The 25,921-nt window shown below is 43.4% G+C and overlaps 1 protein-coding gene across 5 annotated transcripts in view; it reads left to right on the top strand.

The window, feature by feature from the left end:
• The first annotated feature begins 284 nt into the window (after positions 1-284).
• Positions 285-25,921, top strand: part of nedd4l (NEDD4 like E3 ubiquitin protein ligase) — a 74,285-nt gene continuing 48,648 nt past the window's right edge. For 4 of the 5 annotated variants that reach the window (XM_061215768.1, XM_061215766.1, XM_061215769.1 and 1 more), the window contains exons 1-5: positions 285-635; positions 9,635-9,708; positions 18,406-18,487; positions 22,379-22,417; positions 23,926-23,979. In XM_061215768.1, coding sequence (XP_061071752.1) covers positions 591-635; positions 9,635-9,708; positions 18,406-18,487; positions 22,379-22,417; positions 23,926-23,979 — 294 coding nt within the window. In that variant the 5' untranslated portion in view covers positions 285-590. The remainder of the gene's footprint in view (positions 636-9,634; positions 9,709-18,405; positions 18,488-22,378; positions 22,418-23,925; positions 23,980-25,921) is intronic. The other variant, XM_061215767.1, reaches the window with a different exon arrangement.

The following is a 25,921-nucleotide window of genomic DNA, read 5'->3' as shown; positions in this document are numbered from 1 at the left end:
ATCTCCGTTTTCTTAATGGCCGATTGTCAATTACAAAGTGTCATTGTATTCACGAAAAACAAGAGTGTCTTTGTTGTGAACTACTCAAGAGGACGCTGCAACATCGCAGAACATTTGAACGCTCTGAGCCAGCGCAATATTCAGAGAACCGCAGGTCTTGGGCAGCTTTAGAGGTGTTACAGCGCTTACGCCTTCGCGCAAATGTTATTGGCTAGTTTGTGTCCTTGGAATTTTCCTAAACCTCGTGGTTGGTTTAATTAGTTTTCACTCAGGACTGGGAGTGTTTGGCTGAGAGGAAGTGAATGTGATACACCGCTGCTTGGATGAGCGCTTAGGGATCAGCACGAACTGTGAAGCTAATTGGAAGGGCTACGAGCGAGCTAAACACGAAATACTATTAGTGTCGATGTTACAGCTGGATAGACAGCTAAACCTACCACTCCGAGGGGGATTACTGGAATTATATTAACCTGTCAGAAAAAGGATTTTATTTGGCTGTGAAACGGAACGCTCATTCAGGAGGAGGAGGGGGCACTTGGCTATTGTTCTAGCTAGCTAGCTAAGCGGCTAGTACATTTTCATTTGGCTATATGGCTACGAATTTCGATCCCATCTATGGACTTTCTGAAGATGAAGTAAGTGCATAATGTCAAGTTATTCCGTGATGTGTGGATACAGATTAAAGTTATTTAGGTTGCTAGCCAACTAACCAGCTAGACAGCTGCCTGATGTGTTTTACTCAACTGTCACACTGGAGGCCAGTACTAGTAAACTAACATTAACGTTAGCTAGCTACCCAGCATGTTTTGCTGTTTTTCTTCGCTTTTGCATTGCCATACTGCCTTCCCACAGAATGTAGAAAACGACAGATATGTGTCCTGACATAATTGTGTGTTTGTGAATGGTTTGCTACCTTGCAAGTCGGCTGTAATTGAATTAAATGTTACCTAATTTCTTAATTGCTGTTTAAACTTGTTTATCGCTTACACTGACCCTGAGGGAATTCGGGACTAGCCTGCTTCATCTGGCGGAATGTGTGCCGTTATGGCTGGCTGGAAGGCTTGGCTGCATAGCTCGTAGGCGATTAACTCAGAAATCACTAGCCCGTTAATTAGCCAGCTCGCTGATCAAAATAATAACAATCTTACAGCTATAACTGTACCTAGTTGCAAACGACGTTACGGGTTTAGAGTTGGACTTGGATCTGTAATACGAAAAGCAACGGTGGTTGGGCTGAAATATTCTCGATCGAGTCAAGTTGTTACTAGCTAGCAAGCAATAGTTTTTCGTGACAGTCGACGTGTGTTTGTATTTCCCACTATTTACTTTTTTGGTCCGCATCTTCGTCTTCTGTCTAAACGTACCACTTAACCAATATTTCAAGTTAGCTAACCCGTTAATCACACGATATGCAACAATTGTTTTTATTGTCCTAAGTTATTTTGGAAAATAACAGTTAGTACTCATTGTTGACATACCTTGTCGTTCACATTTCGCTGACCGGTGGAATACGAGTTAGCTCATGGTTCGTACTGCATTGTAACATCTAGATACTGGAAGTGAAAGGTACACTGTCTATTTTATCAAAAGTAGTGTTAGGTCTGCTGCAGTGGTGGGTGGGGATGGAGCAACAAACGAACCATTGCCCTCCCATCTGGAAATTTCAAGCTGGCTAGACGTTTTTTGGCTTGCGTCTGTTTCATCATTAATGAGAAAGTAGTTATAGAAAGCCTGACTGTTGTTATATCAGTGACTGTCAAAATATTTTTATTCCGAAATTCTGCGTTGTTGTCAAACTTAATGCGGTCATGTTCTGTAATTATCAGACCAGGCTGCGCCCTATCTCCGCAGTTCGCTGTCACCTTTGTTTTACAGTAGTTACTTAATTCCTGGAAGGAAGGAAGTAGAAATTATTTTGTGCCAATTCTTTAAGAGAAATATGCTTGGTTATTAGCGTTGCGCTTTCAGAGAGAAACCGCTCTCGATCTCTCTCTTCATATTCTGAGGAGTAGCTACTAAGAACTAAGAATAAGCCATTACTCTTTGATCACATGCTCAGCTGACCAATACATTAGACCAAAATGGCAACGCTAATATCTTGTCTTAAGTACGTAATCGATTCCATGAATTGACAAGATTAACAATGACAATTTGGGAGAATTTAGAATCGTTAATTCCATTGTACTGTGAATGGGTGCATTACATACATAAATTTGCTTTCTGACTTTCTAGATTACATTACAATGCATTGCATTCATCAAGCAGACGCTCTTATCTTGTGACTAACAGTGAAGGAGAACATGATTGCGTTCAGCAGTTTGAGCAACAGTGCCAAACCTGGTGGCTAGCAACAGTCCCTGACCAGTGTATGTAAATCAATGTATAGTATGTGCTATAGGCAAGATTTTGAAGTTCCTCATTTTTCAATATGGAACAGTTTTGTTAGTCATGCAGGCTTCTCTACAAGAACTGTAAGTTATCCTGTGGGTGCAAAAGATATTGCAGATTTCTTACTGGGGTAGAGGAGGCATTTAAAGCTGTGCATGGCATAATCTTTGGCACAAGATTCTGCAGGCTTGCCCCCTAAGAATATTCATGTAATACGTTCTTGCTCCTCCATCGAAAATGGCACGCACACATCCCTACTGGCAGTTTACAGAATTCAGGCATTCTTCTCTGTGGAAGTGCAGCGCACATTAACAAATGCTGCAGTGGTGTGACTGTCCAGTCCACGAGTGCTTAAACGTACAGGCTGATGAGAAAACGCAAACCTTTTCTTGCTATCATATTCCAAACATCTTTAATTCCGGCAAGGACGTAGGAGGAGCGAGGCTCTCTTGACCTTTACTTTTCCCAGATTATTCTGAGGTGAGTTCTGTTGTATATATGTGAATCGCTGGCCTTGCTGGTTAAAAATGTAGCTGATTGGGGCCAAAGGAAACATGGCCTTTAATCCTGCCCTGCTGAGGAAGCCCATGGAAATGTCAATTTAATGCCGCTGTCACAGTGGGGGGATGTGTGTACAAAGTGGCGTTGCTGCCTAGTAACATGGCCTGTATTAAGGGTTGTGATCAATGCCGTGTAGGAGTGTGCATTACGCGAAGAACAGAACTGCTCATGTGTCCACATAGTTCTGCTAGTGTTTGCACAGAAGTGTTCACACTCCAGGTATGCTGACACCGCCGTCCCAGTTTTTGTGTGGCAATGATAGGCTATAGATTGTACATTTGTGCAGATCATTTTCCAAGATGTTTCTTTGCTGATTTTTCTCAGCCAACAGCCACTTTCCTGTTGTCTTTTGGTCATTAATTATAGTCTAAATCCATTAGTGAAAGAGTTATGGTCACTGACTTGATGATGCAATATTACTTGCCAAAGAGTTGACTAAAGAGGGAGGCTCTAATTTAGCAGGCTATAGCCTACATCATTGGTCATTAGTGGCTGTTTTGGTTGAGTAGGTGCATACAGTGTGGCTATGTGCTGCACATTAATGGGAAAGACTGTGCATTGTCACTATTGGACTGCGGAGAGCTAGCAGAAGGCGGTCACACGTGTGCTTGCATGCGTTCTGTGGAATTTAGCAGTACTGCGATGGGGATTACACAGAAAGGGCGTCAAGACAGGGCACTTCTGACTTTAGTTACAGTGGTTTTGGGGGGGGAAGCTAGTTCATTACTTATTACTGTATATGATTGACAGGGTTGTAGCCATATAAGCAGTGCACGTTGCACTCAGCTGAACCGGTGTGGACGCCTGTGTTGTTGTAAGGCTGTAGCCTACATTTCCCAAGATAGTGTAGAGTGCAATATACAGTACAGTGTGGCTGGGCTGGTAATCTGGCAATAATGTGTACTGGTAGCTGACACATTAAAACACGGGCAGTGTTGTTCCAAAGCAGTTCAAACTGTTCGAGTACCATTTTTAAAGTACATGTATAATTTTAAAAGCATTACATGGCGCTACCACTCATTACAAAAGTTCCATTAGCATGATGTGTTACAGTGTGGGGTCAAATTACTAGTGACATTCCTCAATTAGATGAAATTGTATTATTTTGTTTTATGCAGCACATTGAGCAAAAAAAAAAAATTCAAAAACTGCTTTCCATTTTTCCCCGGACTAATCCTCGTCAAAGCTAGCCAGCGGTGACCGCCACACAGGACGAGCTCGGTGTTTTGGGAGAAGCTTCGGGCGAGGCCCAGGGTGAGAGTGTATCGTCCTCCTTGGGCTGGCTGAGGGTGGGACTTCATACGGACCAACACGGTGGTGTGAGCTGTCAGTCTGTCCAATCAGGCCATGTTGACTGGCTGTGAGAAGCATGCGGAGGTGGCCAGAGTACAGCTGGGCGATATAGCCAACTGCTGTATAATAGTTATTTTTCTATGTCCAGCATGCGGTTCCTTTATGGACCTTTTTCTTTCCGGTAATGAGTCCACCGAAAATGTACTCCCGCAGCCCCCACTGAGCGATACAATTCAAGTTCGGCGATCGCTGACGGTCATATTTGGCCGAACTAAACACACGGATGATTGCCCTGCCCTATTGCCTTGCTCCAAACCACTCAGATCCCAGCCAGTTTTTACACCTAGGTCACTTCTATTTGAGAATCTTCTGACAGTCTCTCACCTCTCCGAAGGCTTAAAACACTTCTGTCACAAATATCATTTAACGAGCCATCTCGCCAAAATGGATTGGTCAAGCCAGGCAAGTAATACCTAAATTTGTAGCTCTGATCTTATAGTTGTTCCTCAATTAAAGATGTCAACATTCTCAACATACCCCCTTTCCTGCATTTGGTTACATTTGTTCGGTCGCCTGTAACACATGGAAGCAAAGGATCGCCACATTGGAAATTAGGATACCCTTCCAGACAAAATCCATCTTGCGGTGAAAACCAGATAAAAACCTGTGGCAACATGGACTACAGTGAGGCACTATGGTCAGCGCATGCTAGGTCTCATTTATTAGCTTTAGTTACAGACCGTTGTGGAAAGAAATAATGGAGACACTTGAGTAGAGTTTACTAGCATGTTTAATACATGGCATCATACGAAAATATGACAACGATACCTCAATATGTGTGCAACACACTTAAAGTCAACTGTAAGGGGGATTATGCAGCCTACATATCTTGCCTTTAATGCGTGCTAATTAAGTTCTATTATTGCATTACGTTGTTGTTGTATTCACTTTTATGACTAGCCAAGTTGTCGACATTGGTATTTGCATCTCTGGTTAAAATAATTAAATACATTTGATCTGTATGGCAGCTAGTTACAATAGTTAGTGAATAGACACAAATGCAATATGTCACAGTACTATATATGAATGAAATTGGCCGGCATCCAATATGCCTTTTTGGCAGTGTAATTATATTTACTTGAAAGACTGGTATTGTGCAAATCATTCTGCAACCTGCTTGTTCTGTGCCTTTCTCTGCCGTGTTTTAGATTTAGTCCTCCGTGGAGTCTCACGTTAGTTGATGTACTTGTACACCAAAGTTGTACCGTGTCTGCTCCGACCACCTTGAGTTTTGCCAAATACCGCCTTGCACAGGACTGCCCAACCCTGTTACTGGAGACCTACCATTACGTAGGCTAGGCTTTCATTTCAACCCTAATTCGGCACACCTGACTCCACTACTTAGCAGATGAAGGAAATCTCTAGCTGTTGTCTCTAGCTGTTGAATGAGGTGTACTTTGTTAAGGTTGGCGTGAAAACATACGGAGTGGTGGATCTCAGAAAACAGGGTTCGGGCAGCCCTGCGCTAAAATGTCCGCTGTTGATTCAACTCTAACAGAGTACACGTGGTCCAGTCATTTACCAGCATCTTTTGTAGCGGCGCTCTAATGTTAATGGTTTCCTTATTTTGTGTTTGTTATATAATTCAGAAACTTGACCTCACTGTCATTAACAAAATTCAAAGGATTGCTGACGAATAGGAAAGTGCAGCAGAGTGGGATTATTGAGTGCTTTCAGTTTGATGCCAAAGGAGCAGCCTATTCAGGCCACTGACGTAAAAGTGAGGTTGTATCCTTGTGGAGGTCCAGAAGATTCTCTCTGTGTCTGTATCCGAACCCCCGTAACCACAGAAACCGGTAGCAATGCAGAGCCTTCAGAATGATTCAGGGAAAAAAGAGCCCAATTGTGCATTCTTTGCGTAGCGGCTGGAGGGTTCTGGACCTGTAAGAGGATGGGGAACGGAGTGCTGTTCCCTTGGCTGTGCTTCTTATGAATGCTCTGTAGATATTACCTTCCATGCGAAGCCATCGATTAGTTTTCACACTGTCTGAGGACTGTACGCATGTACTGGCCAGTGTTGTGCCTTGCACAGCAGTGCAACTCGTGCTGCGGGCTACCTGCTAGTTGTGCTAGATGAACTCGCATCTCGGTGAAAAGAGCAAACAAATTAGCAAGAGCAAGGTATTGGGCCTTCTGTCCCAATTGTCACTGAACATCTCTGTCCTCTTGCTACGCTGTGAGCCTCAGATGTAGCTAGTTTATGGTGTCAAATGAGCATTACATTTTACATTTACATTTTAGTCATTTGGCAGACGCTTTTAATCCAAAGCGACTTACAAGTGCATAGGTTCTACCATAAGTCAGAGCATCACATCCAGAAACTAGCAAAATACACAGGAAATGCTGTTCTAAACATAGTTGTCATCAGAAGTTTTTTTTTTGGGGGGGGGGGGGGGGGGGGGGTTAGACAAGGATAGGGATATCAGAAAGGAGGGGCAGGGGAAATCAGGAGGGAGGACTAAGGTAGAGTTTGAAAAGGTGGGTTTTGAGTCTGCGTCGAAATAGGGGGAGGGATTCTGCTGTTCTGACAGTGGTAGGCAAGTCATTCCACCACTGAGGAACCAGAACGGAAAACATTACATCATATTTATAGGCAGATGCTCTTATCCAGAGCGACGTACAATTAAATGCAAATCAAACCCAGGAACATTAGACTACATAAAATTCAAAGTGACTGACAGGCAAATGGAGTAGAGTACACACGTGCGCATATTTGAACATAAAGTCAGGGGTGTGTGTATGGAAGGGCCAGTAGGGTGTGGATGAAGCGCTCAGCTTTTGAGCTATTGGTTTCGGCAGTTGATATGAAGTCTAGTGATACCTATATTTTCGCTCAAAAAGCCTTTTTTCCATTGGACCCTATTCATGTTTGACAGCAGATTTAAAATATTTCCGCTCATATTCTGTTCAATCTATGCTTCATATTTATTTATTTATTTATTTATTTATTTTTTCCCCCAGAGGTCCAATTTTTCCATCCGAGGACACAGATAATGATATAGATGTTTCTATTCCCCTGAGAATGTTTATCACACGATTAGCAACCAAGTGTGGAGCTGGAAATTTCAAGTGAGCCTTCCTGGTTTTAGAAAAACATTTTTGGAACCCCAACCTCTCAGATCCCTTCAGAGCAGTGGCTGATGGGCCAGTTTTTACACGGAGATCACTTCTAGGTGAGAATCTCTGACAGTCTCTCACCTCTTTGAAGCCTTAAAAAGACAGACAGACAGACAGACAGACAGACAGAGTCGAGTGCATAAAGACACACAGACACGCAGGCACGCAGACACGCGGACGGACCCACGCTACAATGGCCATGAATAGAGCTGGAATTGTGCGTTGACATTGATGTGAACGCTCCGAAGTCACATGAGCAGTGATGAGATGAGAAATCAGTTTGGTCTATTTTATACCTGTCTGGATCCTCTCTCCTGAAACCCCACACAAGCAGCTCGCCTTTATAAAAGCACTGTGAGTGTGACATTCAGCACTGAATATCGCACCTTGGAGGTACTAAAGGGAGCTGTCGTCTGGTGCTTCGCATCCTAATTTTGGCGAAATCCCCTGCAAGGTTAATCTGGTCTGGCAAATTTTTGGTAGTCAAACGTGGCTCGCCCAGACCTGTGTTAGAGAATGAGGGGGAACATTGCTGTACTGTTTAGTGCTGGCCAGGACAGAGAACAGAGGACAGAGAACAGAGACTCGCTCGGTTGAAAAGAAAGGTCGATTAGCAGATTAAACTTTAAAGAAGTCTGGCACACAGAGAGCCTGAAAGCTGGGGATATCAGTCAGATAGTGCCCAGACTTAAATTATGTAATCTTTACCTCACTGGGCTCAATGGAAATATGGTAGGAATGGGCATTTTCAGTGTTTTCGTGTTTCGGGTACCTGGCAAAATGTACTAATCGATTTACCGGATAAAAATCTATTTTTTAGAACCCTGGGAATATTTTGCACTTTCAGGAAAAACCTGATGGCAAAAAAATATCATAATGAATTTATGATTGCAAAAAAGACAACAGATGGGACTCCTATGGGGCACTAGCTGAGGAATGGCACAGAACAGCAGCTAGGCTACCAGGAGACAGAGTTGAAATGCAACTCTTTTTTCAGTTAAGTGGATAATCGATTAACCATGCCATCCCTACTCGGGTTTATGATATTTTAATGAGAACAGCCAAAAGCAACCATGGAGTGTGTGTGTGTGTGTGGGGAAGGGGGTGGGGGTGGTACAATCAATAAACGTCTCCATCCCCATTCTCAGCCCTTGCCATTTTCAAAATCTATTTTAAACAATTTTCTTTTTTTAGCATTCAGCATGTTGATGTGGACAGTTATAGTGTAATAGTTCCTTAAATTTGTAATACTCGCAATAGAATTGTTTTTTCATGAATTTTTTTATATCACGTTATTGACCGATATATAGTACAAAAATCCTTCATTGGTACAGTATTTCAATTAGGAATGCAGGCACCAAGTGTTGAGTATGCAGTGCTGTAGATAGTTTTTTGTATTACATGTTTACATGACATATTCTGAAAATAATTGTTATTGGCTAATTGTATTTGCCAATTGAATATTATTTCAATCCTCAGTGTTGTAAGCTATCAGCAGCCAACCTCTTTTCTAGAAACATGCACATAATTTGAATTGGGTCCTTTGTACATTACCCGATAAGTTTGAATACTGTAGAAGACTTGAGGCATAATTACTGTATTCTCATTCATGGGACCTGCTGGCAAGCGGTAATATCCCCGTGAAATAGGCCATACCTACATGTAGAGTATGAGCCCACCTTTATTCTGAAATTCCCCTTTCTGTTATCGGTGCTATCGGATAAGGAGTTGATGCGGCGTTCGGACACGTGACTTGCCTACCGACCGCCCGCCAGCTGAGAAAGGTTGCGGTAATCTGCGGCGGTTTAGCTTCAAACGGAAAAGATTTCTGTGACGCAGTCCGTTAATGGGTATTACCGCCAAGCCCAGGAAGCCTAAGGTGTGCGTTATTTTCTTTGAGCGCGATACGAATCGGCAATCTCTTAATGGAGAGCGAGTAACCGGGCGGGGGGGTGGGGGGTATTTACGGTTCCTGGACATGTGAATAAAATATATCGCCTGTTGCTGCAGTGTGCTTCTTATCTTCTCTGCTGAGCCCTGTAAGATACAGGTTGTGCAATGAATGAGAAGGCTTTATCTATCCTTTATTGGATGTGCTCGGCCCAGGAATGCCGGTGGTGCTGATTCATTCGTTTTCGTTCGGCTCGCCGGGTGTAAAAACCTGCAGAGCCCCATCGGGGTGTTAATTGAGGGACCCTTCTCTTTTGCCTTGCAGGATGAATCCCGAGTTCTTCGCGTCAAGGTTATCGCAGGCATCGATCTGGCAAAGAAAGACATCATCGGAGCCAGGTGAGGAGCGGGCGGGCGAGCACAGCACTGCTCTCTACGGATTCTCTCTCTCTCTCTCTCTCTCTCTCTCTCTCCGTTGCCTCTTTTTCTTTTTTTATAATGGCTCATTGCATTCAACAGTGTGCAGTTTCTGCGTCTCATTTTCAATAATCTTTTGAGCTGCAGTATCAAAGCCCTTGAACAAACAGAAAATGGCAACGCACGGCTTATCAGATTGCAGGCCTACAAAGTGTACAGTGTTCTATGAACAACTTGGTGCTTTCAGCGCTGCTGTTTTCATTTGGCTGCGCCGACTTTAATAACTGATTTGAGTAGGGAAGGGCATCGCAGTTCCCAAGAGAAACACTAAGGGTAACCATTCACCTTTTTCCAGTAATAAGTCACCTCCCCTCATTCTCACACTTTACTTGTAACGGTTCTGGGCTTGGCCTGTTGTCGAGATCTTTACTGTCTTACCTAGTTCACACTCGGGCCCAGATTCAGTCAACGGAATCGATTGAATTTAGGTCTGCGTTTCAGGGTTGTCTCCTTAAGCCGGGCTCACATTACGCGATTCTGAACCCGATTTATCCATCGCCGACAAATCTTTACAATCGGGCAGAAAATCGCTCGTGGGAAGCTTGAGCGGGTGGTTCGGTCGGCACGGACGATCTTGTAGCGCGAGCCCGTCAGAGACTCGATGAGGAGCGAGATGTCAGGGACCCTTGATTTGTTTCAAACACGTTTGATTTTATCGGAAGAACACTGCTGGGGCCCTGTAGTGTGTGATCCCCGCATCGCTGGCAAATCATTCAATTTGCGCACCGTAACGACGGAACAACGTGAAAATGGGCACGGTCGGTGACCGTTAAACGTGAGCTGCTCACCGATGTTAGGATTTTAAAAAATCGTGTAGTGTGAAACCCGGCTTTGCACTGCGCATGCAGGTGAAGATCGCGTTCAAATAGGACCTGCTGATTTGAACCCGATTCTTTCCTACTTCTGTAAGGAGACCTAAACCTGAAATACAGGCTTCTCCTTTTAACTGACCGTGTCAGACGGGTCCCGCGGCCTGGTGTTGAATCCGGGCCGTTCCCGCGCCAGCTGCAGCCGGCAGCACCGCGTGATCGAGCGTAACTGGCCCTGCCATTGCCCCGAGGGGGGGAACGCAATGCGTGTCGTAACATGCGCTACAGGACCCACGGTATCTCCCTGCACGAGCCGCACGTGGAGTGTCCCTCTCTGGCCTGTCGTGAGCTGCGTTAGGGGCTGACGTCGCACCGAGACGAAGGAGCGGAGCCGGGCTTGGGGCCACAGCGGGCAGGGAGCCCGCCGGCGTGTCGGCGCGGGTGCGACCCGGGAGCGCGGTCTCTCGTTGAGCCAAAATGGCTGCCGCTGTAGAGGGCCGGCGTTTCAGAGGACGGAGAAATGTGAGGGAAGAAGAGCGTGTGTGTCTGCAGCTGGGACTTCCTGCCTCTTGCCGGGGCGGGGTCGGACTGCTGTATCGCTGCAGAAGTCTTAACTCCCCCAGATACGGCACGTCTCTTCCACACCACCCACCCTGCATCTCCTACCTCCTTCATTAGAGTGCATGTGAACTAGAGCAGTACTGTTTGTGATGTCTAATACTGTAGGAGTGTATCTGAACTTATATAACGACTTGGTTAAATGCTCAATTCTGATTGGCTGGGGGGGGGGGGGGGGTTTGTGTTACTTTTCCATAGCGGCCAGGCTATGAAGTAGCACTGTCAAAAGCAGCTGAATCATGGTTCTAAATGAACGCGCTTCGACATCAAACTGAACAATTGTGTTGTAGATTTAATTTTACATTTATAAGATTGCCATTTTTGCAAATTTATAAAAAATAAAAAAACTTTAAAAAAATGTAAAAAATGTATTCCGACCCTCAAATGAATAAAATAAAATACTTTGTGGAAGCCCCTTTGGCAGTAATGACAGCTTCTTGGGTAAGCCTCTACAAGCTTTGCACACCTGGATTTGGGCAGTTCATCTCATTCTTCCTAGCAGATCCTCTCAAGCTCCATCAGATTGGATGGGAAGAGTCTGTGAATCTTCAGGTCTCTCCACAGATGACTATGGGGTTTAAGTCTGGGCTTTGGCTGGGCCACTCAAGCACAGTCCCAGACTAATCCCGAAGCCACTCCAATGTTGTCTTGGCTGTATGCTTTGGACCATTGTCGTGCTGAAAGGTGAACCATTGCCCCAGTCTATATCCTCACTCAGGCGCCACTGGCCTATGACTATACTTATACCACTATACATATGACTATACATACGATCCTTCTCAACCCCACTCTTGATCCGCAGTTAGGTCTTAATACACGGTTCAGGAGCCATAATTGGCAGCTTTGAGCAAGCCAAACTTTGACCCATCATTTTTTATTACTGATTACAACCCTCTACAACACCAGACAAACTGTTGTATACTTTTATTAAAAGCTCAGGGACCCCTGCCAAGTGCTCTAGGGAAAGCATAATGATACTAACCTTTCAACAATGTCTGTTTTCGATGAAAATAAAGGCGGCTTAACAATTAACAGCTCCCTCTATTATGGAGGTGGAACTTTAACTGTACTTGGACTTGCTCTGTCAAACAGTGATACGGTTTAGCCTCTCTGAGGTTTAATAAATGTTCCGTAAAGGTGAATAAGTAGGTTTTACCGAATGCTCGCATGCATCATTTCACCTTTTGTGTGTTCCTTTCTGATTACCGTGAGCCATTTGCTGTGTCTAATGGACGCTTAATAGAACAAAATGCCTCCCACCAGTAAGTATTTATTATGCCCCCTGTGAAGTGAAATAATTATGTACAGGGACATTTACCGAATGGTAGGTGTAGCTCAAGGCGTAGAAAGGGCCATTTCATTCTTGACTGACAACGACAGGTACGCTATGGACTTTCTCAAGCCAATAGCAAATCCTGATTGCATTTCTTTAAATCCTACAAAAACTAAATTTCAATGTCGGTGTACTTTTAACCTTCAAGAATCACCGTTTGGAGTAGGCCTACTATTTTTCCAGCTGGAATATCTGCGTTCGTTGCCCCTCCTTATCAAATATGACAGACTCCACAAAAAAAAAAACGGCATTCTGTTTTGTCCTTGGCGGGGGTTTTTAGGGACGGGGGAGAGCGAGAGATTTGGTTTCCCCTTACTGTGCAGTTTCCTAATTGTTGAGAGTGAGATTCGCTCAAAGTGGCCAGAAAGGTAGCGCTGAAGTGCATTCCCTCCCGGCTGCAGCGCTCTCTAATGACAGCCTGCCGCTGGAACGTCTTTGCTGACAGATCGCCTGCACGATAGTGGAAACCGACAGATAAAAATAGCCGGCCGGCGGGCCCGTGATGCAGCAAAGGGCCTTGCGGAAGAGGTAAGCTGAGGCCTCCGCCCGCCCGCCCCCCCCCCCCCCCCACCCCCCCCGTTTGACTCCACACGGAGCACGTCTCTGGGATAGACCGTGCTCAGAAGCTCTCTGTGGGTGTGTGTGTGTGTGTCTGAAGGCACGGCACTAAAGTAGGGCATTGACAAAAGCATCCAGGTAGTACACCTGTGCAGTTCTATTCTGTGTGTAGGGGATGAGACCTTGAGCTCGTTTCACATTCCCCTACTTTTGTTCCTACCGTGCGGGATCGGAACAGAAGTGTTTCTTGGCATATGTCGAATGTGTGATATGCAATATATAGCTGTTGTTTTGGAGTTGGGCCTTGCATGTTTTTCCGATGCATTAATCCCATAATGTTCTCTAAGGACAGGGCTCCTTATACTTATTTGCCTTTGTATATTTTTGATGGCAATCTTTTCAGTGAGACAATGTTTCTGGATCCTCCTGCACACTTTACACATTAACAGCTCTGATGTTTTTTACAAGCCAGGGAAACCATTCATCGCCATGACAACAAACAGTTAGGCCTTCCTACAGAATTCCGTGTTTTCTTTGGATGCAGTATAAACAAGGAATGAAACGCCTGCTAGAAATATGTGTTGTTTTCCTAGTTATAGCTGCTGACCGGTTCATTGAACAGCCTTTTGAGAAGCAGCCTAACTGAGGCCAGGTTGACCAAGAAAAGTTGACTGCAGGTCAGCTTGATGTTTTGATATAAAAGAGGGTCAATTGCTCCTTACCTTTGCCTTTGTTTGAATAAATAAATGTATAAATGACTGCCCCCCCCCATTAGAGCCAGTGAACCCATACTTCTGCGAAAGCAAGCTCTAAATCGCCGTCTTATCTCCGTTTGCGCCTGAAAGACCCACATTTCCAGGGTGCGGCAAGCCTACCTGGCTCAAGCCGTTTCAGGCACTGTGTGGATTATGCTAACCTGCCAAAATGGCTGTGCGTCCATCCTGGAGCCCTGCTGGTAGCACGCTCTGCTCAAGTCAGCGGGGAGCTGTGTTGTCTTGTGTTGTGTTGTGTTGTGTTGTGTTGTGTTGTGTTGTGTTGTGTTGGGTGCTGGCTTTGTGTCTTATCCGCTCCTCTGCTGTGGGTGTGTCATCGGTAAAATCGGGTTTTCTTTGCGCCAAGTTCAAGGGCGGGTCGCCAGTCCTACGGCGACACTGTGAACTTCATCGGGATCTTTCTCTGACATCCGCACCTCCTCATGCAAAGTGGAGTGTTTCATTATAACCGCCTCTCAGTGCTGCAGCCGAGACCGGTTAGCGCTTTAACCACGTGCAGCCTTTATTAACCATAGGCCGGATGCCCAGTGCTGTTGGCATTGAGCTTTGGACAAAATGGTTGGCAACCTATTTCCTCTCTTAAAACGTCACTCATTGCTGTTAAATGGACTGTTAATGACACAGAACCTTCTGGTGGCTTTTGTAGATTGATGTGAAAGCCAGTCTAAACCAGCTGGTGCATTTTCTTAGTTTGGGCACACGCCCAAACTTGATTAAAGTACTTGTTTCCATCAGTCAAATACATTTTTTTCACATGATGGAGCAGTCAATGGAAGATGATCAACCCGCTGGCTCAATAGATACGCCGGTCCAATACAGATCAATGTTCTGGTTGCATACGTAGGACGAAATGAGGCATAGGAGGCTTCGTCCAAATTGGCAGGTCAAGACTTACAGGCAAAATATAGCATACAAAAATAAGTTAAGAAAATAACAATTTATTTAATTCATGAACTGGTGGAAGTATTTAAGGTTATTTCAGATATACACCATTGTTACAGGAATCCTGAGCTGCTGAGCCTGACCTTTGCCTGCCCTCTTCCCTTACACTACCATTGTAGTGAGCCTAACTGAAAAAATCTACATGGGAAAACCCTGTTTTGTTTTCTGTAAATATTGATGTATTAATGTTCAAGATGTGGTTGTTGTTACTACACACAGTGGTGTAAAATGTATTTTTAAATATGTCCCTGAGGTGTAAAGCATTCTGGAGTCTGAAGTACTCTTCCGTTCAATTAGATTCAAATAGTTTCTGAGTGTATGACACATGTTAGTTCAAAATGCACACATACCGTATTGATTTCCGTAAGTGCATTTTACAAAGGCGTGCAAAACTTGTTCAAAGGCGTGCATGTTCAAACTTGCTGGTGGCTCATAACCTTTCATGTCTGTGTGTATCTGTTTAGAAATCGGTCATGGTCCCTCTAGCCAAGCCAGTTGTCCTCATCCGAGGCCGTCCACATTCTGTTAGAAGGTAATTTTGTTTTGCAGTCTAGAGGGGAAACCATTTTTTTCCCCCAGAAACAGATGGCGCAAGAGGAGGGGGAAACGCTCTTGGCTCCAGGGTGGGGCTGCTTATAGATGATAAATTCCTCATTGTGTTTAGGATAGTCAAAGACCCATACCCTGATTCGGAGATGACAGGGACATGCGTGACTCCCTGTGCTGATATTTCGGTTTCGTGGCAGAGCTCTGGGAGCGAACAGTCGAATCCTCTTAAGTGAGCCTGTTTTGGTGAACGTGTGCACGGCATTAGGCACTGGCATGGGGCTGTAATATGGGCCAAACACTTATTAACATACCAGGGGCCATGGGGGAGTGATGTCATTTCCCCTCCGTTGTCCTTGTTTATCCTGTGATGCTGCTTCCACACTTTAGATGCAGCCGTCTCGCTGGGATTAGGCAAGACTCCATATTATGAACGAGCAAATTTAAACATGTATTTCATTATTATTATTATTATTATTATATTATTATTATTATTATTATTATTATTATTATTATTATATTATTATTATTATTATTTTTGTATAGGTTCATGAGAGAATTAATTATTGCACATACACACACCTGGCCCAATAGAAGAGCAAGATGTGTATATATGTACAATCTCTTTTTATATTGGTTTATATTTGCTTTTGTCACCAGTATCCCCATTACAAGTCAGTGGGACTTAAGTTTGATCTTTTATGTGGCACGGATTTAATCTGCGTAGCCCATGTAACGATCCGTTTGTGTTTCTGTGTTTGTGTTGACCAGGGGGGCTGCTCGTCTAGCACTGTTAGTTATCAATGCGCGCATCCATCTGCTATTGTGTCAAGAAATGCATTATCACTTCAATTTCTCTTTCTATTGATGTCAGCGACCTTGGTCAAGTTCAGTCAGTAAAATATCTTTATCTTTAACTTTATCTTTAACTTTATCTTTTAGGTAATGTATAGCCTACTTTAGGCTGCAAGTCACCAATAAGTTAGTCATGGGAGCTTTGAGTCACTGGGAAATATGCTGTTGAAATCAGCTTTTCTAAGAGGGTGGGAGCGTAATTACCGACGGCTAAGTTATACGCATTGTGACTGTAAGCCACCGTGTTGATGCCGTAGTTTGTCTCGACAATGGCTGCGCATTGTGAACATCTACACAAATGAAGCAGTTGAAATGACGTCATGGCCGAAGGTGGGGAAACATGCCAGGACGGGAGCGTCTCTGTGTTTCTGGCTTTCCGATTGGTCCCCGTTCAATCCCCACAGCGCACACTGTGAAGGGCTCTTTATCTACAATGCCCGTCTCCATAGCAACCACCGCGCTCTGGCCTACTCCTTCTGGGGGTATCTGAGGTGATCCCCCCCCCCCCCCCCCCCCCACCTGCAGTTTAGTGTCAGATGCCTGCTTTTTGGGATCGTCCTGGTTACCTCATTCGATCAGGTGTGTCCGTTTAAAAGCAGGGAGTGCTGACAGGGCGAGAGACAGACCTCAGTGGCCTAACAGCCGCAGGTCACTGTGAGAAAAGCGGGAAACGCACGATGTCATATCTCCCAGGTCCAGTTGTGCCAGGGATGAGGGTTAAGAGATCACAGGTAGGTGATGTCAATGGAAACACTCTGCTGTTATAGTGGGAGTCATCACACTCCATCGTCATTGCGCATGTGACCACAGTCCTGAATGCAGCCTGTAGCGTAGTGGTTAAGGTAAAGGACTGGGACACGCAAGGTCGGTGGTTCTAATCCCGGTGTGGCCGCAATAAGATCCGCACAGCCGTTGGGCCCTTGAGCAAGGCCCTTAACCCTGCATTGCTCCAGGGGACGATTGTCTCCTGCTTAGTCTAATGAACTGTCTGTCGCTCTCGATAAGAGCGTCTGCCAAATGCCAATAATGTAATGTATGTAATGAATGGTCAGAAAGTGTGGTATGGTGTAAGCAGGGGGGGGTTGTCCCCTGCTCAGTCTAATCAATGGTAAATCACTTTTATTTAAAAAAAAGCGTCAGCTAAATAACATGTAATGTAATGTATGTACCGACAGCAATTTAACAGTGCTGATAGGCCTTTACTTTGGTACCACTGGCCGTATTTTTAATTGAAATATGAAAAATGCCATCAGTATTGGTCTTTGCAGAATACAGAGGTGTGAGTATGAATCGTGAATGCAATTCTCACTCCGCGTGTCTATTTCTGTCCGGGTGTCCGCGCTCGTGTGCGTGTGCACGCAGCCTCTGATGGCGTGTGTCTGTAGGGAGCCTTCCTCTACAGTTCAAATACAGACGGCCATTGTGTCTGTTCAGTCAAGAAAATTAAATCCTGGAATAAACATCCAATTAGAGGCGGCAGGAATCTCGGAGACGTTAATTAGTCATTAAGGCTGGAGAGCAGCCATCCCCAGCCTGTCAGTCCCCGGAGACGGGTACGATGGAGCGGAGAGACCCAGTCTTAGTACAGCGGGAGGAACCCCGTTAACCCAAAACACCGATCCTTAGGAGCGCTTCGCATGCTTATAAATAAAGCGTCTATATTTAAAGAGCGAACGGGTTTACTCGCGACTCGTTCTATTTTTAGTCTCCCGTTTCCCTCCATAAGCAGCGCAGTATCTGGGACGATACACGACTGTAAGCACTTTTTCTGCTCATATCCTGTCCTTAGGTTGAATTTCACTGTCTGTGATCTGGAACAGTTCGTTTTTTTTTTTGTTTTGTTGTTGTGGTGGTGACAGACGCTGTTTTTTTTGTGCGCTGTCAGCCGCTTGACGTTACGGGAACTGAAGTCAGCAAGCCCATCTGGGGTGCTCTGATCTACCTGTATTGTGTGGTGTCTCTTTCTGATGAGTGCTGCCTTGGTGAGCATTGTTTCTTTATTCTCGACGAGATTAGATCTCCCTGTGATTCACATAACGTTAGGAGCTGCAGTATTTCAGAGAGAGGAAAGCTGTCATCGGCTGTTCTCACGGGCTGGGTAGCGCTGTGGATCGTCGGTGAGGACTGTGTCGTTAACTTGCCTTTCTTTTTCAATTTAGTGCTGTCATTTTGTTTCTGTCCACAGTGATCCCTATGTGAAACTCTCCCTCTACGTTGCAGACGAAAACCGAGAACTTGCCTTAGTCCAGACGAAAACCATTAAAAAGGTAAGCTCTTCTGAAGCCGGTGATACTTGAGGGAATGTAATGACTGAGCATGGCCAGATGGATCTGTGGAAATCGGTCTTTGTTTACCAGCGCTGCTGACTTTTGCAAACTTTTGCTTCGCAGTCAGTTCTTCTCAGGCAGTTCTTCAGTCCCCCCCCAAACGTCCGCACAATGGCTGAACTACTTGTGAAAGTAGGGACCTGTTCACAAGAGGGAGCCATCTCACAGGAAAGGGATGATGTTTAGCAGCCAGGAGAATATTTAGTATCACCGCTGGTATGTAGAGTTTCTCAGCGAAGAACCATTTTATCCAAGCAAAAAAGTGAAGTTTCCTATGCACAGCAAGTGGCAAAGTCTGTACGTCTGTGTAAAAACTAAAATCTAAAATCGTTCTTTGTACCTTACTGATACAAAATTGTGCCAATTTACATTACATTACATTACATTACAAGGCATTTAGCAGAGGCTCTTATCCAGAGCGATGTACAATGAAGTGCAGATTGAACACAAGGAACAAGGAACAGGAACAAGAATTGAAGTCTTACATTCCTTCATGTGAGGTGTATTCGGTGTCGTTGTTTCTGTGGAAAGCACCGAGGTTCAGAATATGTGAAATGCGCTGGACAGCGTTGTGTGGGATCAGGTGCAACACTGAGACATGTGAAGGAAATGGCATGGCCAGTGGTATTGTGTTACCATTACTGGCACTTTCAAACAAATCGGCCTGGTCTTTCAAGATGTGCCTTCTCTCCGGCGTGTGCCGTGCTCCAAATATATACTACAGACATGTCAGCCATAGCCACGAGGGCCTTAGCCGGGGATACTCAATCTTACCCAGAAAGGGCTGGTCTGGGTGCAGGCTTTTGTTCCAACCAAGCAGTTACACACTTCATTCTATGAATCAACCATTAGAGTCTTTGCTAAAGACCTAGACCAGTAGAATGAGGTGAATAACCGCTCGGTTGGAACAAAAGCCTGCACCCAAACCGGCCCTTTCTGGGTAAGATTGAGCATCCCTGGTGTAAGCTGTGACTAATGCACCTTATTCATAGCACACTGTGTTTACGTGTTTTCTGGAATTTATATTCATATTCTGAATTGTATGTAATCATTTTAGAAATTATAATGTAATATTCATAACAATTGACTTGTATTCAAGTTAAATGGAGATAAAAGGATGAATGAATGGGTTATTAAAAGCACAAACACACAAAATGAGCTTTCTAAGCGCACCCAATACTTTACATAAATGGACAATTTAAATGGCTTATTAAGGCTAATTGTGTTTACAACACTGCCTTGTTAACTAGTACAGTTTAGAGCATTCATTCCGATCCTATGGACAAGGTGAGGTAACTGATAGATCCCACATTGTTTGCGTAAATGCGTGTATGCATGAATTACATTCAAATTTGTTCACCTCACAAATTGTTGTGTTTTCCGCTGGGATGTGTGTAACGTGAGTTATTTGAATTAATTTGCATTCAACGCATATTTCTGGTATTACTCTTGGAAGAAAATGCTAAATCAGGGAGACAAAGGATTACACTGAAAAGAGCTGTAAAAAAACCCCCCAAAAAAACCCACCAGCAGATACTGAGTAACCCTAGATTTGAGTATCTCGGATCTGTCCTACTTGGGTTTCAGTGCTGTAATGTCATTGTGACGTTGGCCGTCTCATTTGAGCTGATGGATGCGTTTCCTTGGTTTCTCTACAGTCTGTTAACGATGTGGTGCGGAGTAGCATAGCTTAATGGTGGGTAATGCTGCTGAATTTCAGCTTGGCTCCAGCCCTTTCAAGCCAAGGTATTTAATGTGTTGTCTGGATGTCTGCCTTTGTTTACAGTGTAATAAATTATACTAGGTTGTACAGGTTATTCACTTCCACTAAGAAATGTTCTTTAGCTAAAGAAAAAAAAAAAAAAAAAGGGGGGGGGGGTTTACTGAAAACTTGAAAATGGTGTTAGGGGAAAGTAGCTTTTGAGATTCGGCCACTGGCGATTAAGAACGGCAAAGTTTCCTGTGGTTTAGGAATGAAAGAACAGACGGTAACAGACTGGAGCTTGCTGCGTACATTGGCATTGCAGAAAAAGGAAAGTTCCTGAGAAACCGCTAAACAGCGCTGTGTTCATCTGTCATCGCCATTCAGGTTAGAGTCCTGTGTTCCATTTGTCAGCGTCTGCACCGCTCATTGGCTGGAGGAGTGTTTCAATTCAGATGGGCCAATTGGCTCTCGGCTCTACAGCTTTGCGGCTTCCCAGCGTGACGCCTTTGAGAAGAGCCCCGGCGTTTCCACGCACCGCTCTCACGACGACCAGCTCATCGCCGGTTGTACCCAGTTCCCATGTCTGTCTGGATGCCATTCCACAATCCAAGAAATCCTGTGGCGCTAACTGAAAAAATGAAGCAGAATACATATTGAATTGATACTGAATTTGGAAAAAAAAAATTATAATACAAATTTGCATTCGGACACAAAGAGACGCATTTCCCAGGCACAGACTCACAAGCACACAGGACACTGACGCACTGTGGCTCTTCAGTAGGATATCTGTCAGAAACCACTATTACACAACGCAGTGCAGTGTCATAGTAAACAGCCTCTTGGGAAACCTCTTTGCCTTGTGGCAAGTGGCTTGTTTACCATAAACGCGTTTTGCGTATACGGTGTTTTCAGTGCCTCTTAGTGATACAGATCTCTGGCTTGAGATTCGTATTAGAGTTCTTTTGAAGGCTACTCACAACACACACGTCCTGACACCCCCCCCCAATCTTTGAACACTCATTGCCATAGTAACGGGTCAAAGCACGTCTAGCATACCTGTTGCGATCTTTCTCTGCACTTCCCCTGTTATCAGTCTTTCTCTCTTCCATCTTCCCCCCCCCCGTGGGCAGAGCGGAGGGGGAACAGCTGTGTCTTTGAGGAAAGGGTGGCCGGACAGGTGCCAGCACTGAGGCCGGATGACTGCTCTCAGCAGTGAGACACGGCCCATACCGCCACATGCCCTACTCAAGTGTTAAAAAATGAACGCTTTTGCTCTATTGGCATTCTAACTCTAAATTACATTACATTACATTATTGGCATTTTGCAGACGCTATTATCCAGAGCAACGTACAGTTGATTAGACTAAGCTGGAGACAATCCTCCCCCTGGAGCAATGCGGGGTTAAGGGCCTTGCTCAAGGGCCCAACGGCTGTGCGGATTTTATTGTGGCTATTGTGGGATTAGAACCACCGACCTTGCGTGTCCCAGTCATTTATCTTAACCGCTACGCTACAGGCCGCCCATTAGGTGACCTTTGTGAGATTACTGAAAGGGCTTCTGTGACTTTAACAGCGTGTGAGTACTGTCAGTCGCTCTCAAACGGACAGATGAAGACAAATAAACGGGCTAAATGCGTGCCCTTCCGTGGTAGCTAGTAAAGCGATTAAACAGAATTTTGTCCATGTTGTGGTTCAGTGAAGAGGAAGACCTTCTCTTAAGATGCTGGCTTTCTCATTTAGTTTCTCATGTACATTGCGGTAAGCTCCCACTTTAGTAACCTATGCTATGTTAATTGGGAACATCCTGGACCGATCTTAAGTGTGTGCATCTGTGTTATGCATCTACTGTGTACTTAACTGAAGCAGAGTAGGTAAGAAGATACTGTATGTCAATCAATATTTTTATCATCGGACTCACGTAAGTAAGTGCACAAAGTGTTCTGCCAATGGCTGTGGGTGTTTTCAAATGCATTTCTTTCCCCTTTGTGAATGCTTATAATAGCTGTCGATACTCATAACATCACATTCATGACCTGACATTCAGTAAATGTGAACACAAATACACCGTACTTTTCTTTTTATGTGAATGCATCGGAAATGCAGTGTTTTTCTTTCTTTCTTTTCAGACTCTGAATCCAAAATGGAATGAGGAATTTTATTTCAGAGTGAGTATGTTTGTAATTTTTTCAATGTTAAGTGTCGCTGAGGAGTACAATCAGCAAGAAAGCAAGGTTAAACTAACACAGATATCTGAGCTCAAATTTGGTCACGTATATGAATGCAATGGCAAGCTTTGTTTTTAAATGGTTGAACAGTGGGTTGCAAAAAATGTCTGTTACAATGAATCTGTACGAGATCGAAAGCAAACCTGAACTCTAAATGGTACAGAGTTAAACATGAGACCTATCTGCAAATTTTAACGCAAGATGCTTTTTATTTTCATTTTTTACTGTTTATAAATTATATAAAAAAAGGAAAAGGGCCCTGTGCAATAGTTTGGGAACTAGTAATAATTGATAATGTACCCTTTTGGATTAATCGCTTACTTTTTAAAAAGATGATTACTTGGGCGTAGACTTAGGTGATTTACTCGTTAGGGCTTCAATGAGTCAGGTGAGTATAATTCCAGGGCTGAACTTTTTATTCTGAAGTAACTCCATGCCTGCTAAAATATCCATCTGCAGTGGCCATTCTGTCTGGTGTTAACAGCCATGGGTTCCTCCAAACAGTTGTTCAAGGATTTCAGATTGAAGATGGTTCATTTTTACCAAGAAGGAGAAGGCTACAAAAACTCAATTCAATTAAAATAAATCTTGCTTTAAAATGTGAAGAAATGCATCATGTTTAATGCTGTACCATTTAGAGGTTCGCTTCTGTTCACTTGCATATTCATTGTAAAAGGCTTTTTGACCAGGGGTGCCCAAATTGCACACTATTGTAGTTAATTATGTCTTCGATTTCACCTTTTTTCTTACTTGCGGGTCTCGCAGGTTTTCGTGTTAACTGAACCTGCTTCCTGTGCCCTATTCACACTAAAGATGTGTGACTTTGTAATGCTTCACATAAGAAATAGTGTGGCTTCTATAAAAACTGTAATTTAGCTGTTTAAAGTCTATTGCCTTTGGTGCTTCTAATGAATTGAAGATGGGGGAAAAAAAGAAGCGAAATAAATGATATCCTTCTTGCAATCTGGTAACTTATTATTGATTATATGATTTGTACACAGTTTTAGACATTGTAGCTACCGTGTACATTTTGTTTCTATGTTTACTGTAGGACTAGTGAACATTTCCCAGTGAAATGAAATGGTGAAATTGTCCCTCAGTCTTGCCGGTCCTTTCCAGCACTGTTAAAAGCTGCAGTGAAATGTTAAAGGGTGTTTCTCTTCCTCAGCCGCCAAACCACATTCAAACGCCTTTGCTCGGTTTATGAGCCTTTCCTCACAACATGCCATTTTTTTTAGGAGCTGTCATAGGATGTTTTGAATCTTAGAAACGACATTGAATAGAAACATGTATGTATTAATATGTTATGAAGTGCCTATCTATGATTCTGTGCTACAGGGATTTTGTTGTATTGAAAAAACACCTATATTGAGACCACTAATAATGTATTTGCTTTTTTTATATATACATTAGTGAACCTTTTCACACTTTCTCTTCTTCTTTTCCAGGTTTATCCACAGAACCACAGACTGCTCTTGGAGGTGTTTGATGAAAACAGACTGGTAAGTGGTATGTGTGAGTTAAATTGCTGGTTTTAGAAAATAAAATGTCCATTTCATTTGATTTATCAGAGCGATTCACGTTCTCTACCGGTTCATGTCAAATGTGCAGTGTCACTGGAATGTTCTTTCGACCAGATTTTATTTTCTTCAAATTGAATCATGTGTGATTGAACTGTTTCATATTAATCATGAAGCAAGTAATAAAATAAAGTGGTTTCAAAGTGTCCCTGTCACAGATCTTTCACTGCTTTGGTAAACAAATCTTATTGGTGTAAATCTGCTCATGGTGGTTTATGGCACACTGATAGTAATGACTGCTTGGCAAGTGCTTCTAAACACTGCAGCATTACCGTGGTAAACTACCCAGGGTTTCCCGAGAAAAACATTTATGTTATTATTACATTAGAAATTAATATCTTGGACTCACATAAAATCATCTTCATTCCAGGAAATCCTAAAACTGCACTACAGTGGTATTTATTTTTAAACCATATTCACTTGGCATGTTTCTAGTAATGTCGATACTTACAAAAGTATATCTAGTGGTTTTGATTGGTTCTCAGTCCTCTTAAAATAAAATTATTGCTTTGTGAAAATGCAAGTCTTTGTTCAGATTGCTGTTTAAATGTTTTGCATAACTATCTAACATTATTCTGAGAAGTCTGCAGACTGAATAAGAGACCTGTTTGTACATGGAAACAATTGACCTAGTGTTTGTTGACACTCTTAGAATAGGCAGTTGTTCTCTGTTCTGTTTGTGCTTGGATATGATATAAGTTATGAAGACTTAATTTGTTGATGTCATGCCTTATGAATTTCATTTGGACTATCTCCCTTTCACATAATGAACAATTTTTCATTTTAGAAACAACAGAAGGCTCTTAATGTTCTGACAGCTGTGTCGTAAAGATGTTTATTGGACGTTTGTGTCTATGCGCTACATGAGATAGCGGGAGCATTGCTTCTCTTTCCTTCTACGACCACACAAACCCAAAGTGGGATGTCAGAGGGACAAGCTTAACAATTTTAAAATCCTGTCGTGGGAACCAGTACATTCACAAGTACAGTTCATCACTGGGGGGGAATTTAGGCAGTAGACCGTAGCTAATGAGATTCTCGTCCTGTTTTTATTGTGCTCCCTCATAGAGATTCTAATTATCACAATTTAAAAAATGTGCTTGTATGTAGTGCTCTTGATCACACAATTCATGTTAAAGGTTCCCTCACTGGCCAGAAGAAACCAGTTCAGAACATCTGCCTAAGCTACTAACCTATTTCAGAGGATTGGGAAACCAGCTTCAAAGCACTTGAAAGTCTGTTCACAGTTCATTTAGTTTTGAAATGCTACAGATACCCTGACCTTGGGAGAGGATATATGCGTATGATGATTTTGCATATTCATGAGTAATTCAGATGGTTTTTTTTCCTGTCGCGTCACTGGAAACGTTCTCATTAGCATATTATTCGGCTTGCAATTTTGGTTGGAATACCAATGGAATTGGCAGCTACAATGGCTGCGTACAAGAACATTTAAGGTCTGGGTTTTTTTATTTTCATTGTAGGGATTTACTAATTTTATTTTAACTATTAATTCTTTCTGACACGCAAAAACAATAAAGACGGTACAGCGGCCAGCTGCAATTGCATTGGCAGTCTGGAAGCCTTGAGGGTGGATATATTCATTGTTATAATGGAGAGGTCTTCACTTTGTTTGCCAATTTAACAATACGTACGTTTAAAACTACATTTCTCAAGTGGGTAATGAACGCCCGCTGGAATGATCTAAAATCACATAGTGAAGAATTTTTATTTTCCAGATGCTGACAGTGTATTAATGCCATTCAGGCAATCATTGCGTTGTAAGCCAGCAAGTTATAACAGTTTACCGCTAAACGACTGCTAATTTTAGTCTGTCATACAAAGACAATGTAAGGAATGTTAT

Source organism: Conger conger, chromosome 12, assembly GCF_963514075.1.
Source record: "Conger conger chromosome 12, fConCon1.1, whole genome shotgun sequence".
Classification (NCBI taxonomy): domain Eukaryota; kingdom Metazoa; phylum Chordata; class Actinopteri; order Anguilliformes; family Congridae; genus Conger; species Conger conger.
Note: the sequence above shows the minus strand (reverse complement) of the source record. Positions and strands in the feature narration are given on the sequence as shown.